Source organism: Ovis aries, chromosome X (assembly GCF_016772045.2).
Source record: "Ovis aries strain OAR_USU_Benz2616 breed Rambouillet chromosome X, ARS-UI_Ramb_v3.0, whole genome shotgun sequence".
In the NCBI taxonomy this organism is placed as follows: domain Eukaryota; kingdom Metazoa; phylum Chordata; class Mammalia; order Artiodactyla; family Bovidae; genus Ovis; species Ovis aries.
The window spans coordinates 123084537-123100179 of record NC_056080.1 but is presented as its reverse complement, the minus strand read 5'-3'; the positions used below and the strand labels follow the sequence as shown (position 1 = coordinate 123100179).

Here is a 15643-nt window from a genome sequence, read left to right as displayed (position 1 = left end):
TTTAATTGGAGGCTAATTAGTTTACAATATTGTATTGGTTTTGCCATACATTGACATGCATCCACCACAGGTGTACTTGTGTTCCCCATCCTGAACCCCACTCCCACCTCCTTCCCCATCCCATCCCTCTGGGTCATCCCAGTGCACCAGCCCCAAGCATCCTGTATCATGCATCGAACCTGGACTGGCGATCCGTTTCGCATACGATAACATACATGTTTCAATGCCATTCTCCCAAACTATCCCACCCTGGCCCTATCCCACAAAGTCCAACAGACTGTTTCTATACATCTGTGTCTCTTTTGCTGTCTCGCATACAGGGTTATCATCACCATCTTTCTAAATTCCATATATATGTGTTAGTATACTGTATTGGTGTTTTTCTTTCTGGCTTACTTTGCTCTGTATAATAGGGTCCAGTTTCATCCACCTCATTAGAACTGATTCAAATGTATTCTGTTAATGGCTGAGTAATGCTTCATTGTGTATATGTACCACAGCTTTCTTATCCATTTGTCTGCTGATGGACATCTAGGTTGCTTCCATGTCCTGGCTATTATACACAGTGCTTCGATGAACATTGGGGTACACATGTCTCTTTCAATTCTGGTTTCATCAGTGTGTATGCCCAGCAGTGGGATGGCTGGGTCATATGCAGTTCTATTTCCAGTTTTTGAAGGAATCTCCACACTGTTCTCCATAGTGGCTGTACTAGTTTGCATTCCCACCAACAGTGTAAGAGGGTTCCCTTTTCTCCACACCCTCTGCAGAATATATTGCTTGTAGACTTTTGGATCGCAGCCATTCTGAATGGTGTGAAATGATACCTCATTGTGGTTTTGATTTGCCTTTCTCTGATAATGAGTGATGTTGAGCATCTTTTCATGTGTTTGTTAGCCATCTGTATGTCTTCTTTGGAGAAATGTCTGTTTAGTTCTTTGGCCAATTTTTTGATTGGATCATTTATTTTTCTGGAATTGAGCTGCAGGAGTTGCTTGTATATTTTTGAGGTCAGTTACTTGTCAGTTGCTTCATTTGCTATTATTTTCTCCCATTCTGAAGGCTGTCATGTCACCTTGCTTATGGTTTCCTTTGTTGTGCAAAAGCTTTTAATTAGGTCCCATTTGTTTATTTTTGCTTTTATTTCCAATATTCTGGGAGGTGGGTCATAGAGGATCCTGCTCTGATTTATGTCAGAGTGTTTTGTCAATGTCTTCCTCTAGGAGTTTTATAGTTTCTGGTCTTACATTTAGATCTTTAATCCATTTGAGTCTATTTTCGTGTATGGTGTTAGAAAGTGTTCTAGTTTCATTATTTTACATGTGGATGACCAGTTTTCCCAGCACCACTTGTTAAAGAGATTGTCTTTAATCCATTGTATATTCTTGCCTCCTTTGTCAAAGATAAGGTGTCCATAGGTGTGTGGATTTATCTCTGGGCTTTCTGTTTTGTTCCACTGTCTATATTTCTGTCTTTGTGCCAGTACCATACTGTCTTGATGACTGAGGCTTTGTAGTGGAGCCTGAAGTCAGGCAGATTGATTCCTCCAGTTCCATTCTTCTTTCTTAAGATTGCTTTGGCTATCAAGGTTTTTTGTATTTCCATACCTATTGTGAAATTATTTGATCTAGTTCTGTGAAAAATACTATTGGTAGCTTGATACAGATTTCATTGAATATATAGATTACTTTAGGTAGTATACTTATTTTCATTATATTGATTCTTCTGATCCATGAACACGGTATATTTCTCCATCTATTTGTGTCCTCTTTGATTTCTTTCACCAGTGTTTTATGGTTTTCTAAATATAGGTCTTTTGTTTCTTTAGGTAGATATATTCCTAAGTATTTTATTCTTTTCCTTGCAATGGTGAATGGAATTGTTTCCTTAATTTCTCTTTCTTTTTTCTCATTATTAGTGTATAGGAATGCAAGGGATTTCTGTGTGTTGATTTATATCCTGCGACTTTACCATATCCATTGATTAGCTGTAGTAATTTTCTGGTGGAATCTTTAGGGTTTTTTATGTAGAGGATCATGTCATGTGCAGTGAGAGTTTACTTCTTCTTTTCCAATTTGGATTCCTTTTATTTCTTTTTCTGCTCTGATTGCTGTTTCCAAAACATCCAAAACTATATTGAATAGTAGTGATGAGAATGGGCACCCTTGTCTTGTTCCTGAATTTAGGGGAAATGCTTTCAATTTTTCACATTGAGGATAATGTTTGCTGTGGGTTTGTCATATATAGCTTTTATTATGTTGAGGTATGTTCCTTCTATTCCTGCTTTCTGGAGAGTTTTTATCATAAATGGATGTTGAATTTTTTCAAAGGCTTTCTCTGCATCTATTGAGATAATCATATGGTTTTTCTTTTTCTATTTGTTAATGTGGTATATTACACTGATTGATTTGCAGATATTGAAGAATCCTTGCATCCCTGGGATAAAGCCCACTTGGTTATGATGTTTGATCTTTTTAGTATGTTGTTGGATTCTGCTTGCTATAATTTTGTTAAGGATTTTTGCATCTATGTTCATCAGTGATATTGGCATGTAGTTTTCTTTTATTGTGGCATCTTTGTCAGGTTTTTGTATTAGGGTGATGGTGGCCTCATAGAATGAGTTTAGAAGTTTACCTTCCTCTGCAATTTTCTGGAAGAGTTTGAGTAGGATAGGTGTTAGCTCTTCTCTAAATTTTTGGTAGAATTCAGCTGTGAAGCCATCTAGTCCTAGGCTTTTGTTTGCTGGAAGATTTCTGATTACAGTTTCAATTTCTGTGCTTGTGAAGGGTCTGTTAAGATTTTCTATTTCTCCCTGGTTCAGTTTTAGAAAGTTGTACTTTTCGAAGAATTTGTCCATTTCTTCCATGTTGTCCATTTTATTGGCATATAGTTGCTGATAGTAGTCTCTTATGATCCTTTGTATTTCTGTGTTGTCTGTTGTGATCTCTCCATTTTCATTTGTAGTTTTATTGATTTGATTTTTCTCCCTTTGTTTGTTGATGAGTCTGGCTAATGGTTTTTCAATTTTATTTATCTTCTCAAAGAACCAGCTTTTGGCTTTGTTGATTTTTGCTATGGTCTCTTTTGTTTCTTTTACATTTATTTCTGCCCTAATTTTTAAGATTTCTTTTTATTTTTGTGTTGTTCAAGCTCTTTGTATGTCTTTATATGTCATGTTTACAAGTTCTTTGTCAGATATATGTTTTGTGAATATTTTCTCTCAGTCTGTGCATTGTTTGCTCATTTTATTAACCGTGTGTTTTGATCAATTGGTTTATCTTTGTACCCCTGCTGTTCATACATATTTGTAACTTGATAATATCTACTCAATGAAAGAGTTAAAAGTTGTCCCTCTTTCCCTCCTTCCCTGCCTTTCTTTAACAACACTTACTGGTTACCTATGTGGCAGCCACTCTTTCTATTTTGCAGAAAACAGAAGAGACAAGCTTCCTAATTTCAGGAAACTCCATTTTAGTCTAAATATGGGAAGGGGTGAGAGACGGAAAAAGAAATGAATAAATAAGAAAATATGAAATGATTATAGGTACTGGAATATAAAAATATACTGTATGCATAATGAGAAAGGGATGGTTAAGAGGCTTTTTCAGGTTGGAAGGTCAGAAATTAGAGATGATATTTAAGCTGAGACCAGAATGACAAGAAACCATTTTTTTCTAAGGGAATGGGATTCTAGGCAGAAGTAACAGCTAATAAGATGGTCCTTATGATGAGTTGGGACTAGGTGCAAACTACGCAAAATACACTGTTAGGCAAACACCTTAGGGTCAGGGGTTGCTTTAAAATTATCATAACTGGAATAAGCTGATGCTGTGCTGTTACTATTCTTAGCACTGCAGTATTTGGCAAATTCTCAACACCCTCCCTGCCCTCCCCACATCCCCACCTCCTCAGTTCCAAGATGCTTTGAACATAGAAATTGTGGATTAGCTAACATAGTGGTCAACAGGGTTAAGGCTAGGTCAGGAAATTTTTTCCCATCAAAGGTAACCATGAGATAGAAAAAATAAATCAAGGATTACATAAATATTAAGTAACTTCATTTGTCTTTGGGCTTCCCTGGTAGCTCAGCTGGTAAGGAATCTGCCTGCAATGCAGACCCTGGTTTGGTTCCTGGGTCAGGAAGATCCACTGGAGAAGGGATAGGCTACGTACTCCAGTATTCTTGGGCTTCCCTGGTGGCTCAATTGGTAAATAATCAGCCTGAAATGTGGGAGACCCGGGTTTGATCCCTGGATTGGGAAGATCCCCTGGAGAAGGGAATAGTTACTCACTCCAGTATTCTGGCCTGGAGAATCCCAGATAGTTTATAAAAGGGCTTCCCTGGTGGCTCAAGTTGGTAGAGTCTGCCTGCGATGTGGGAGAGCCATATTCAATCCCTGGGTTGGAAAGATCCCCTGGAGAAGGAAATGGCAACTCACTCCAGTATTCTTCTGGAGGGGGCTTCCCAGGTGGTGCTAGAGGTAAAGAACCTGCCTGCCAATGCAGGAGACATAAGAGACGTAGGTTCGATCCCTGGGTCAAGAAGATCCCCTGGAGGAGGGCAGCGCAACCCACTCCAGTATTCCTGCCTGGAGACTCCCATATAGAGGAGGCTCATGGGCTACAGCCCATGGGGTCACAGAGTTGGACATTACTGAGTGACTAACACTTTCACTTTTTATTTGTCTTTATAAAATAGCAACATATGAAATGTTTTACCTCTCTGCTTTTTACATAGATTGTGTCATAAAAAACTCTATAAATACAATACCTGTTGATAAATTGACTATAATTTGTTTCTAAATTTTGACCAGTTTCAAGAGAGATGGAAGAAAAGATGTGAAGGAATAGTGAAAGATGACAATACAGAGAGAATGAAATAGAATGAAACACATAGGTGATTAAATGAGGTGTGTTGGCTAAGAGCATTAATTTAAAAAGAGTCCTAGGTGGAGGTAAAGAAGCTGAGAAAAGAAACTGGGTGAAAGGGAAGCCAGACATTAAATAGGTTTTGTGTGAGTACGTTCCTATTACCCTCTTGTGCCCTTGGGCTATGGGCACCATAGTAGGTTATTGCTTCCTTTGAACAATGTGATGGGGCTCTCTAGTAGTACTTAATACACTTTATTTCTGTATCTTTCTTCTCATGACCTGATTCATGCTCTACACTAATACCAAATTCCTTTTATGATTTTTCCCATTATTTCCGTTCACAAAGCAGAGATTTCTTGTGAGTTAAACTGCCATGTGTCTAATACCCATTTCCCCCTACTTCAGATGTAAAGTTGCCTCCAACCAAAGTCGTGTCTTGTGGGTATCACAGTGAGGACTGTCATCATCAGGGAAAACCCTGTAGCTACTATCAGGATTTTAGATTTAAAAAAATGTGTGGTTCTGACAGGACTTATGCTAGGTGAAGATACTATATAATTGAGTAGGTCAAACCATGCACTGTGGAAACCAGCAAGCTCCATGTGAAATTCACAGACCATCTGGCTGATGACTTGCTTTACTTTAATAAAGGAAGGCCTTAGGAGTTCAAGTGGCTGGGGTAAAGCCTGAGGCTTTATGGGCTCCACTGTGGTCAGAACTGTTGGAAACAGGGCAAAGACAGATTTGGTAGTATCCTAAAAGAGTGACATGGGTGGCTGCTTCCGAATAATCTCCACTAGAAAAAAATCTTGACTGAGGCTGGAGAGAGGAAACCAGCCCAATTTGCAGGACTGATGGGTAGAAATTTAATATGTATATATGCCCAAGAAAACAACTGGCCAAAAGTACATAGATATACTGATCAGCTGTGGACTGGAAATGCATATTCTAATAGAAAATTACAGACTGTTCTACTGCAGGAAAAACAATCTGGTGAAGGGAGATATGAAAATAAATCAAAGAAAGGAATTTATCAATTCATGTAGGACATGTACAAGCTCATCAGAATGGAAAGACAGAATAATCTTCTTAGAATAAGAGAGGAGACAATCTGACTGCACCCCCCCCCCCAAAAAAAAAAAAAAAAACTAATACAGATTCTACAGTCTTGGGAACTTGTATACAAGTACTTGTATACAAGTATACAAGTCTCAAATCAGGCCCCTTGTCAGTTCAATTTAAGGTTGCAGATTGGGCATGTGAAACCTCAGGGCATGTGGACATGAACATTCTAAGTAGGCAGAAGAGAAAGAGTGTAAAAAAACCCTATGAATCAAACAAATGAGTAAGCAATATGAGCTATGTCAAATTACTAAAAACTTGCATCCTCAACAAACTCATTTCTAAGGGGAACAGAGGTTGGTAAGGGCTTCCCTGGTGGCTCAGATGGCAGAGAATCCGCCTGCAGTGCAGGAGACCTGGGTTTGATCTGTGGGTTGGGAAGATCCCCTGGAGAAGGGAACGGCTACCCACTCCAGTATTCTGGCCTGGAATATTCCATGGACAGAAGAGCCTGGCAGACTACAGTCCATGGGGCTGCAAAGAGTAGGACAAATGTGATAGGTAGATTATATTGGGCTGTTCTCTAGATTTCTAAACAAAGAATATTACCTTGAAGGACTATAAACTTAGGAATAGGGTTTGTAGAGTATACAAGACATACAAATGAGAATAGTATGACCATGGCTTTAGATAAATTTGGGAGAAATAACAGCTAGAAATGGAATAGTGGCAGTGATAGGAAATGACCAAAGAACAAATCTTATAACAGAAGTTATACAAAATTTGGAAAAAGAGAATGTGGGACTTCAATTTGCCATAAATTCCCCAAACTACAGGGGCAATAAAAAACTTTAATGAATGGATTATTAAAGACACAGAAGGAATTTAGCAGCACCAGATATAAATGGCAATAAGAGAAAAAGTACTAATAAAAACATAATTAATTAAAAGACTTAGTATATGTATCTTACTCAATAGAGATGTTCAAGAAAGACAGATAGACTGCCTATGCTCACTTTGTTCTCATATCCCATAAGAAGCGGTAACAACCATGAGAAGTATAAAGGGGACTATGAGTAGTAGAGCCATCCAAAAAGGAGAAACAGTAGCTAGCAGCACCCTTTCAACCTTATCCTATAGCCGGAACCTGTATGATGGATAAAAACTCAAGGATACTAACTTTGTATTTCTCTTTTCTATTATTAGATCTGCTTTGCTGTTTTCTCTTGGCTGTGACAATCTGTCTGATGGTCATTATAATAGCAGTTCACTACCGATACAGACAAGAGTACCATACGTAAATTTTGCGGGAGGTTCACCAACTTTATCAGAAAGTACTGTAGAACCACTGGCCTCATTCTGTACTTGATCATCATTATAATCATATCAACAGCCTCATTTCTCAACCAAACCAACCACTGCCAGCCTCACAGGATCCATTGTCACCAAAAGCTCATTTACTATAGCTTCCAGTAATATTTTATTTTCTGAAGAAAGCATAGAGGCATGGCGTCTGGATCAGCCCCTGTACTTATTGGTGGACTTATTGACTGTGTAGCCCAGTTAATACGAATAGCTGAAGAGCTTTTACAGTTGATCACACAAGAACCAGTTTCTTGTATGGAGCAAAATGATGGAGCAGAAGAACCAGAAGTAGATGCTTTTCTTTCTGAGGAAGCTTCACTACCAGACCTTGCTGATCACCTAGACTTAGAATCAATACTGACACCAAGAGAAGATGAAGACCTACTCTTTGATGTAGGTCAAGCTATGTTAGATATAGGTGAATTATATGAACAATAACTCAATAATGTTAACAATGAGTTAAGAAATGGCTAAGACCTCATGTACCCCCACCAACATGTGAGAACTATTCATTTCTGTTTTAAATATATTCAGAGTTTTCTGAATGTTAGCAATAAAAGTTTTTCTAGTTCTGCAGTTTCATTACTAATTTTTATAGAACATTAATTAAATATTTTATTTACTTCCGGCAGAGTGTGGTCTCTTTTCTTCTTTGTATTTGTGTAAAAAGCTCTAACTTTAGCATGTGGCTCTGTCTTTACCTGTACTTGTTCTCTTGCTTGGGTTCCTGATAATAGGAGCAAACAACAGCAAAGTAAAGAAACCCCTTATCTAACAATAGAGTGAAGACCTGATGAACTCTCTCACATCTTGGGACCCAATTTCTACAATGAATGGAAACTAAAAGGGGAATATTCCCCAAGGTGGCATTATAGTGAATATATTCACACTAACAATGAGTGAGTGAAAGTCGCTCAGTTGTGTCCGACTCTTTGCGACCCCAGTCCATGGAATTCTCCAGGTCAGAATACTGGAGTGGGTAGCTGTTCCCTTCTTTAGGGGATCTTCCCAACTCAGGGATTGAACCCAGGTCATCTGCATTGCAGGCAGATTCTTTACCAGCTGAGCCACAAGGGATGCCCAAGAATACTGGAGTGGGTAGTCTATCCCTTCTCCAGCAGATCTTTTCAACCCAGGGATTGAGCCAGGGTCTCCTGCATTGCAGGCGGATTCTTTACCAACTGAGCTATCAGGGAAGCCCAGTATTGTGGCACTTCTACTTGAAAAAATATAACTACTTACTAGGCCATTCAGGCAGAATGTGTTAGCTAAAGGAAGCTATACTGGCCTGGGAGAAAAAAAGGCTGAGAAAACAGCTACCTAACAGAGAATAAAACTTCAGAAAGGTTTATAGATAACTCTCACCAGGAAGACACGTTTGAAAAAGCTGAGGCCAAGAAGTTCCAATGCAGTACTGACTGTTCCCTCAAATGCTGACCCATATCACAACTACTCTGCATTGTTCCTCAAATGGAAATGTCAAGTTACACCAAATAACAAGAGAGAAGTACTAGTACTAGGAGGCCTGGATAAAGGTCTAACGAGGAGTGTTCACCTATGGAAAAGTCAAACGCTGATGGCATAGGCTTAGAGATGATGGTCCATAAGTAGAAGCGGATAAAGTATACTTTCTTGGCTATAACTGCATTTATAATGAATAGCTGATAGGCTTATTATAAGGGAAACTGCTACAACTTTGACATGGAAATCTTTACTGAGAAATGGGAGCAATAAGAAACTGAAACAAAATGTATACTTCAGTTCAGTTCAGTTGTTCAGTCATGTTCAACTCTTTGTGACGCCATGAATTGCAGCACGCCAGGCCTCCCTGTCCATCACCATCTCCCGGAGTTCACTCAAACTCATATCCATCGAGTCGGTGATGCCATCCAGCCATCTTATCCTCTGTCGTCTCCTTCTCCTCCTGCCCCCAATCCCTCCCACCATCAGAGTCTTTTCCAAGAACTCAACTCTTCTCATGAGGTGGCCAAAGTACTGGAGTTTCAGCTTTAGCATCATTCCTTCCAAGAAATCCCAGGACTGATCTCCGTTAGAATGGACTTGTTGGGTCTCCTTGCAGTCCAAGGGACTCTCAAGTCTTCTCCAACACCACAGTTCAAAAGCATCAATTCTTTGGCGCTCAGCCTTCTTCACAGTCCAACTCTCACATCCATACATGACCACTGGAAAAACCATAGCCTTGACTAGACGGACCTTTGTTGGCAAAGTAATGTCTCTGCTTTTGAATATGCTATCTAGGTTGGTCATAACTTTCCTTCCAAGGAGTAAGCGTCTTTTAATTTCATGGCTGCAATCACCATCTGCAGTGATTTTGGAGCCCACTAAAATAAAGTCTGACACTATTTCCACTGTTTCCCCATCTAATTCCCATGAAGTGATGGGACCAGATGCCATGATCTTCATTTTCTGAATGTTGAGCTTTAAGCCAACTTTTTCGCTCTCCTCTTTCACTTTCATCAAGAGGCTTTTTAGTTCCTCTTCACTTTCTGCCATCAGGGTGGTGTCATCTGCCTATCTGAGGTTATTGATATTTCTCCTGGCAATCTTGATTCCAGTTTGTACTTACAGGTATACAATATAGTGATTCCCAATTTTTAAAAGTTATGCTCCATTTAGGGTATCCTAGGTAGTGCCTTGGTAAAGAATCTGCCTGCCAGTGCAGGAGACCTGGGTTTGATCCCTGGGTCAGGAAGATCCCCTAGAGTAAGAAATGGCAAACTGCTCCAGCATTCTTGCCTGGGAAATTCCATGGACAAAGGAGCCTGGCGGGCCACAGTCCATGGGGTCGCAAAGAGTTGGACATGACTGAGTGACTGAACACGCATACACACCATCTTATAATTATTATCAAATATTGGCTATATCCCTCGTGTTGTACAGTATATGCTAGTAGCTTATCTTATACCTAATAGTTTGTACATCTTACTCCTCTGCCCCTATCTTGCCCCTCCCTCCCCCTGTCTCCCCACTGGTAACCATTCTATATTTGTGAGTCTACTTATGTTTTTTTTTTTTTTAATATCCACAAGCTTGTTGTATTTTTTTAGAGACTATTTTGAAAATCAGAAGAACTAGGGAACTAATGAAATATAACAATATGAGAAGGTTTCACAGCAGACTGCTATGTGGAAAGATTGATAGAGTAAATGAGGATCCAGGAGACTTAGAGCGGTGATAAAAGACACAAAGAGGAGAAATAAAAGTTATATTACAAGCAACTACTGTGGATAATTACAAACCATATCAGACAGCAGATTGAGGGGCTTTTCTGTTGCAATAACTGGACAAACTGAGCCTTACGTGCCCGGGGTAAGTAACTCTATAAACTGTGTCCAACATGGTAAATAATAGATGCAATGCAATGGAACTCTGCCACATTAACCTAAACAGAACAGTGGGAAAGCAAGAAGTAACCATTTATCCCCACCATTCCAATAAGAGCAGTTTTATAAGGAAATACTAGTGATTAGAGTTAAATAAGAAAATCTATATATGTAGCAGCCAAGAAGAAGAATAAAAGAGGAATTGAATTGAAGTTAAAAGATAGAATCTGTGCTTTAATTAAAGACTTAGAAACAGTCAGGGAAGATATACACTCTCCACTAGAAATTTGGACCTTAGGAAATTGGGCTATAATTTCGTGTCACAGTAAATCTCAAGGCATGAATACTTGCACAAGATCAGGAAACATATCCAAGGAGAGACCATCAGTCTGCTATGAATTTTATTTGGTGAGCAATTTAACTATAAATGGAAAGATCTGGTGCTCCTCACATATGATTGATACTGAAGGGTAGCTATTCTTCCAAGTAGGACTTTGGAATATGAACTTTATGATGATTCCACAGCAGATTAGAGTGAGCCTGTTAAAATTGTTAGTTGTAATGAAAGAACACAATCAAGCATACTTACTCAGGCAAGTCATCAAAATATATCAAGTGAAATCTATGAGACTACCCCAGACATTGAAACAAGATAAAGCTTGAACCAGCCTATAAAAAAAATAGTCAAACATGGTCCTTAAGTGTCAAACAAGAAGCTGCTACAACCTTGTAATGTGTGGAACTGTCTAGCCTCCTGGCTACATGGGTCACCTGGAAAGATTATACCACAATGGCACCTCAAGATTAGATAAAAATGTTTGCTTTGATTGTGTGATTATATGTGTTAAGATGTGGGCTTCCCTGGTGGCTCAAGATGGCAAAGAATCAGCATGCAATATGAGAGACCTGTGTTGGGAAGATCCCTTGGAGGGAGGCAATGGCTACCCACTCCAGTATTCTAGTCTGGAGAATTCCATGAACAGAGGAACCTGGCAGGCTCCATGGGGTCACAAAGAGTTGGACACAACTGAGTGACTCACTTTGTTTTCAACCCTGCTCCAAGCAATGGATTGTTGTATTAAGTATGTTTGCTCTTATGGGGCAGAATTAGAATTAAAGTTAATAGTGATAAGAAATAAGAACATACTTAAGAATATGAAATACTAGGGAAGATATTTTCAGGAGAGAGAATTAAAGTAACAAGTTGTCAACAGTTATGCAGCTCCTTGGGCTTTCCAGGTGGTGCTAGTGGTAAAGAACCTGCATGGAAATGCAGGAGACATGAGAGATACAGGTTCAATCCCTAGGTCGGGAAGATTCCCTGAAGAAGGAAATCGCAACCTGCTCCAGTAGTTTTGCCTGGAGAATCACATGGACAGAGGAGCCTGGTGGGCTACAGTTCATAGTGTTGCAGAGTCGGACACAACTGAAGCAGCTTAGCATGCATGCAGCTGTTTATGTGGCTTTGTCAGATAGATAGTCCTCAACAAATCTCTGAAATATAGTCCATTCTTGTTTGTGAAATGATAGTTATAACAACTTTTCTGCCTACCTTCAAAGATAATAAGGAACACATAAAATGATACATTTTTCAAAGCTTTTGGCTGATACATATATATTTTTATTAATGTGTTCCTTTATTTTCTTTCTTTCTTTTTTAAATAAATCCTGTATGCAAGACAGCAAAAGAGACACAGATGTATAGAACAGTCTTTTGGACTCTGTGATTGATATATTTGACAATGGGAAAGAGTATATGAAATCAGGACTTTTTAGGAAGAGTTACAAAATGTCTACATGAAATACCTAAAAGTCTATGTGACATGTAAAGATTATCCAGTAGTTTTACATTCATTTTCAAAGAGATTAGAGCTTTCTCATTTCACTGCTGCTGCTGCTCAGTCACTTCAGTCGTGTCCGACTCTGTGTGACCCCATAGACGGCAGCCCACCAGGCTCCACCATCCCTGGGATTCTCCAGGCAAGAATACTGGAGTGGGTTGCCATTTCCTTCTCCAGTGCATGAAAGTGAAAAGTGAAAGTGAAGTCGCTCAGTCATGCCTGACTCTTAGCGACCCCATGGACTACAGCCTACCAGGCTCCTCCATCCACGGGATTTTCCAGGCAAGAGTACTGGAGTGGGGTGCCATCGCCTTCTCCATCTCATTTCACTGGATGTCAGTAAATACACTGTTACAATTGGAATAAGTTTTTGTTTCATTATTTTGAGCTTTTTCTTCACCAAATTAAATTCTTCTTGGGAGTCTACTCAGTGCTGCTAGGAATAGTAATGAGGTGGCGGGGGGTGGGGGTGGGGGTGGGGGTGGGGAAACAACAATGAAAAAGCAGCCTTTCAAGAAATAGTGAATTATATTCCATTTAAAGCTAAGATTTTGTTCCCAAGGGAGTTATGTAACTCTGTGCATTATTAACCCACTACTATCCAACTAGATTCATTTTTTACATCAAAGCTGACTATTGTATTCTTGTATGGACAATCATATCTTAATACACTAGAGATATTTAGCCATTTTCTCTAGGGTATACTTCTTATTTTCTCAAGGCTCCTATCCCTCCAGGTGCCCTGGAGGAGGGCATGGCAACCCACTCCAGTATTCTTGCCTGGAGAATCGCCATGGACAGAGGAGCCTGGCAGGCTATAGTCCATAGGGTCACAAAGAGTCGGACATGACTGAGTGACTAAGCACAGCAAAGCACATCCCTTCAGATCACATTTAAAACTTGTTTTTCTCCTAACAGTATAACCCTTAGCTCACAAGCCAACCAACCAACCAAAAAGAAAACAATTGTCCAAAAGAAATTGTCCAAAAAGAAAAAAATAACCTCTAGTTCCTGACATTACTTGGGAGTTTTTTATATTGGCAGATACAACTATCAGTCTCAAGGGTCAAATCTCTTCAGGGTAATAGTCTTTGAAGGTGATCTCCATTTATACCCTGAAGAATGAAACTGCATTTTGGCAAGGTAAGGAAAACCATTGCACTCTTTACCCCTTGTCACAGTTGCATCTTAACGACCCTAGTAAAATGCTGAAAGCATCTCCAGAGGTATTGTTTAGTTTAACACAAGTATTCATATAAAATAGACCAGGCAGTCACAGGAAAAACAACTTCAGTGTTTCAGATTCCTTTAATCAAAGATGCTATTAACAAAATGTGTTGTTTAAAACACATGAATACACATGTCTCTAGATGATAAATTCTGGTAATACTAATCATTTTTAAATAGTTTTATTCTTAGTTAAACTTGGGGAAACTGGTCTTTCTTGAAACCATTATCTTCTCAATTTTTACTGTTGGCAACTCCTAACTTCCAGTTTTGGAAAATCAGTTGTGTTGCAGCTCATTTTATAGAGGAAAAAAAAAATTTTTTTTTTTAAATAAAGCTTTTTGGCTCCAGGTTTAAGAGACAGAGAAACATATTTTCTGTTTGAAACTTTTGATGTGAGCAGGCTTATCTTTGGGTACTTTTTCCTGGTGCATGAGTCTCTGATACTACTCCCTTATAATACCTCCATGTGTTGAGAAAATTTCCATTAATACTGGGAATTTCTGCCCTATTGGAATCACAGCATGCTTTGAAAGAAGACTGGACAATGTGTCAGCAGGCATGATACTATAAAGTGGAGAAGTGGTAGATCTGCTTTTTCCTACTCTTGAGTATAGAGACTGAGAAGTGACCTACCTGTTCTTAAACATAGACTCCCCATGGTCCAACTGGAATCAAGCATGGAATCAAGTATGGAAAAGAAGACAAAATTTCTCTTTTAGCTCAGTTGTCCCATTCCCATCTAGAGGTTGTTTCTCCTTTGAACAGTTCTGGTCCTGGGAGATAATTCTTGTCTAGCCTTCTTCAGAGCCTCAAGGTCATCTGGAAAAACTGGCCTTTAAAAAAATGTCAATTTGTTTGGGGGCTTGCAACATACAACTCTCAAATTGAATGTGTCCCATCAGACCCTGGAGGGTGACTCACTTAAGATATGAATATACTTTTCTTCTTGATGAGTAAGCATATATAAACTATATGCCTCCAAGGAATTTGAGGAATTTTATACAACCTAGAAAAGCTGAATTCATTTCCTATAGATATAATAGAAGGGTAAAGTTTACATTCGTTTATTTATGTCTATTGCATTCTGCATGAGGAGAATTTGTATGATGAAAATTGGTGATCAAATGTATTGTATAATGTGATAAATTATCAAGATCATGACCTTTTTTATGCTTGCAGCCTTAAGCAGTATATGTTTCACTTTTGTAATGACTGCTGCTGCTGCTGCTGCTAAGTTGCTTCAGTCGTGTCTGACTCTGTGCAACCCCATAGACGGCAGCCCACCAGGCTCCACCATCCCTGGGATTCTCTAGGCAAGAACACTGGAGTGGGTTGCCATTTCTTTCTCCAATGCATGAAAGTTAAAAGCGAAAGTGAAGTCGCTCAGTAAGTGTCCGACTCTTCGTGACCCCATGGACTGCAGCGTACCAGGCTCCTCTGTCCATGGGATTTTCCAGGCAAGAGTACTGGAGTGGGGTGCCATTCCCTTCGTCTTCCTTAGATTAAGAGCTTTTAAGAATGAAGTGCTCATTGACACCTGAATTATTAGTAGCTCACCAGGTCTGTGTTCCTTACCAAACACACTAAACTTGAAGTTATAAAAACACCCCCCAAATAAAGTCATTGCTGATTTGTTCAAGGTGAGAGTATACAGTCTTAAACTAGACATTGGATTTGAATAGAAAACAATTAGACACTATACCCACTTGAGGCTCAATGGAACTGCAGATTAAGAAAGAAAAAACAAACTTTATTTCACAGATTGGGAAGGATTATAGAGTTGTTTAGTGGAAATCATAACTCAGAAGAGGTTTCTAGATTTTGATGAGTATAAATCATGCTTTACATTCTGGAAGCAGTGTTTTTAGAGTGCAAACCTTAAGATATATCTGAATTCTCAAGCTTACCCTGCTTTTTTAACTTAGTTTG

The 15643-nt window shown here is 39.1% G+C and overlaps 2 protein-coding genes across 2 annotated transcripts in view; one reads left to right on the top strand and one right to left on the bottom strand.

Annotated features, from left to right (window-relative positions):
* The window catches only part of TRPC5 (transient receptor potential cation channel subfamily C member 5), a 343345-nt gene that overhangs the window by 128625 nt on the left and 199077 nt on the right, over nucleotides 1-15643 (bottom strand). The window lies entirely within an intron of this gene.
* TRPC5OS (TRPC5 opposite strand) lies at nucleotides 7325-7879 on the top strand. Its single transcript, XM_015104671.4, is given in 1 exon segment — nucleotides 7325-7879. A coding segment is annotated over 1 exon segment (333 nt). The 5' UTR covers nucleotides 7325-7440; the 3' UTR covers nucleotides 7774-7879.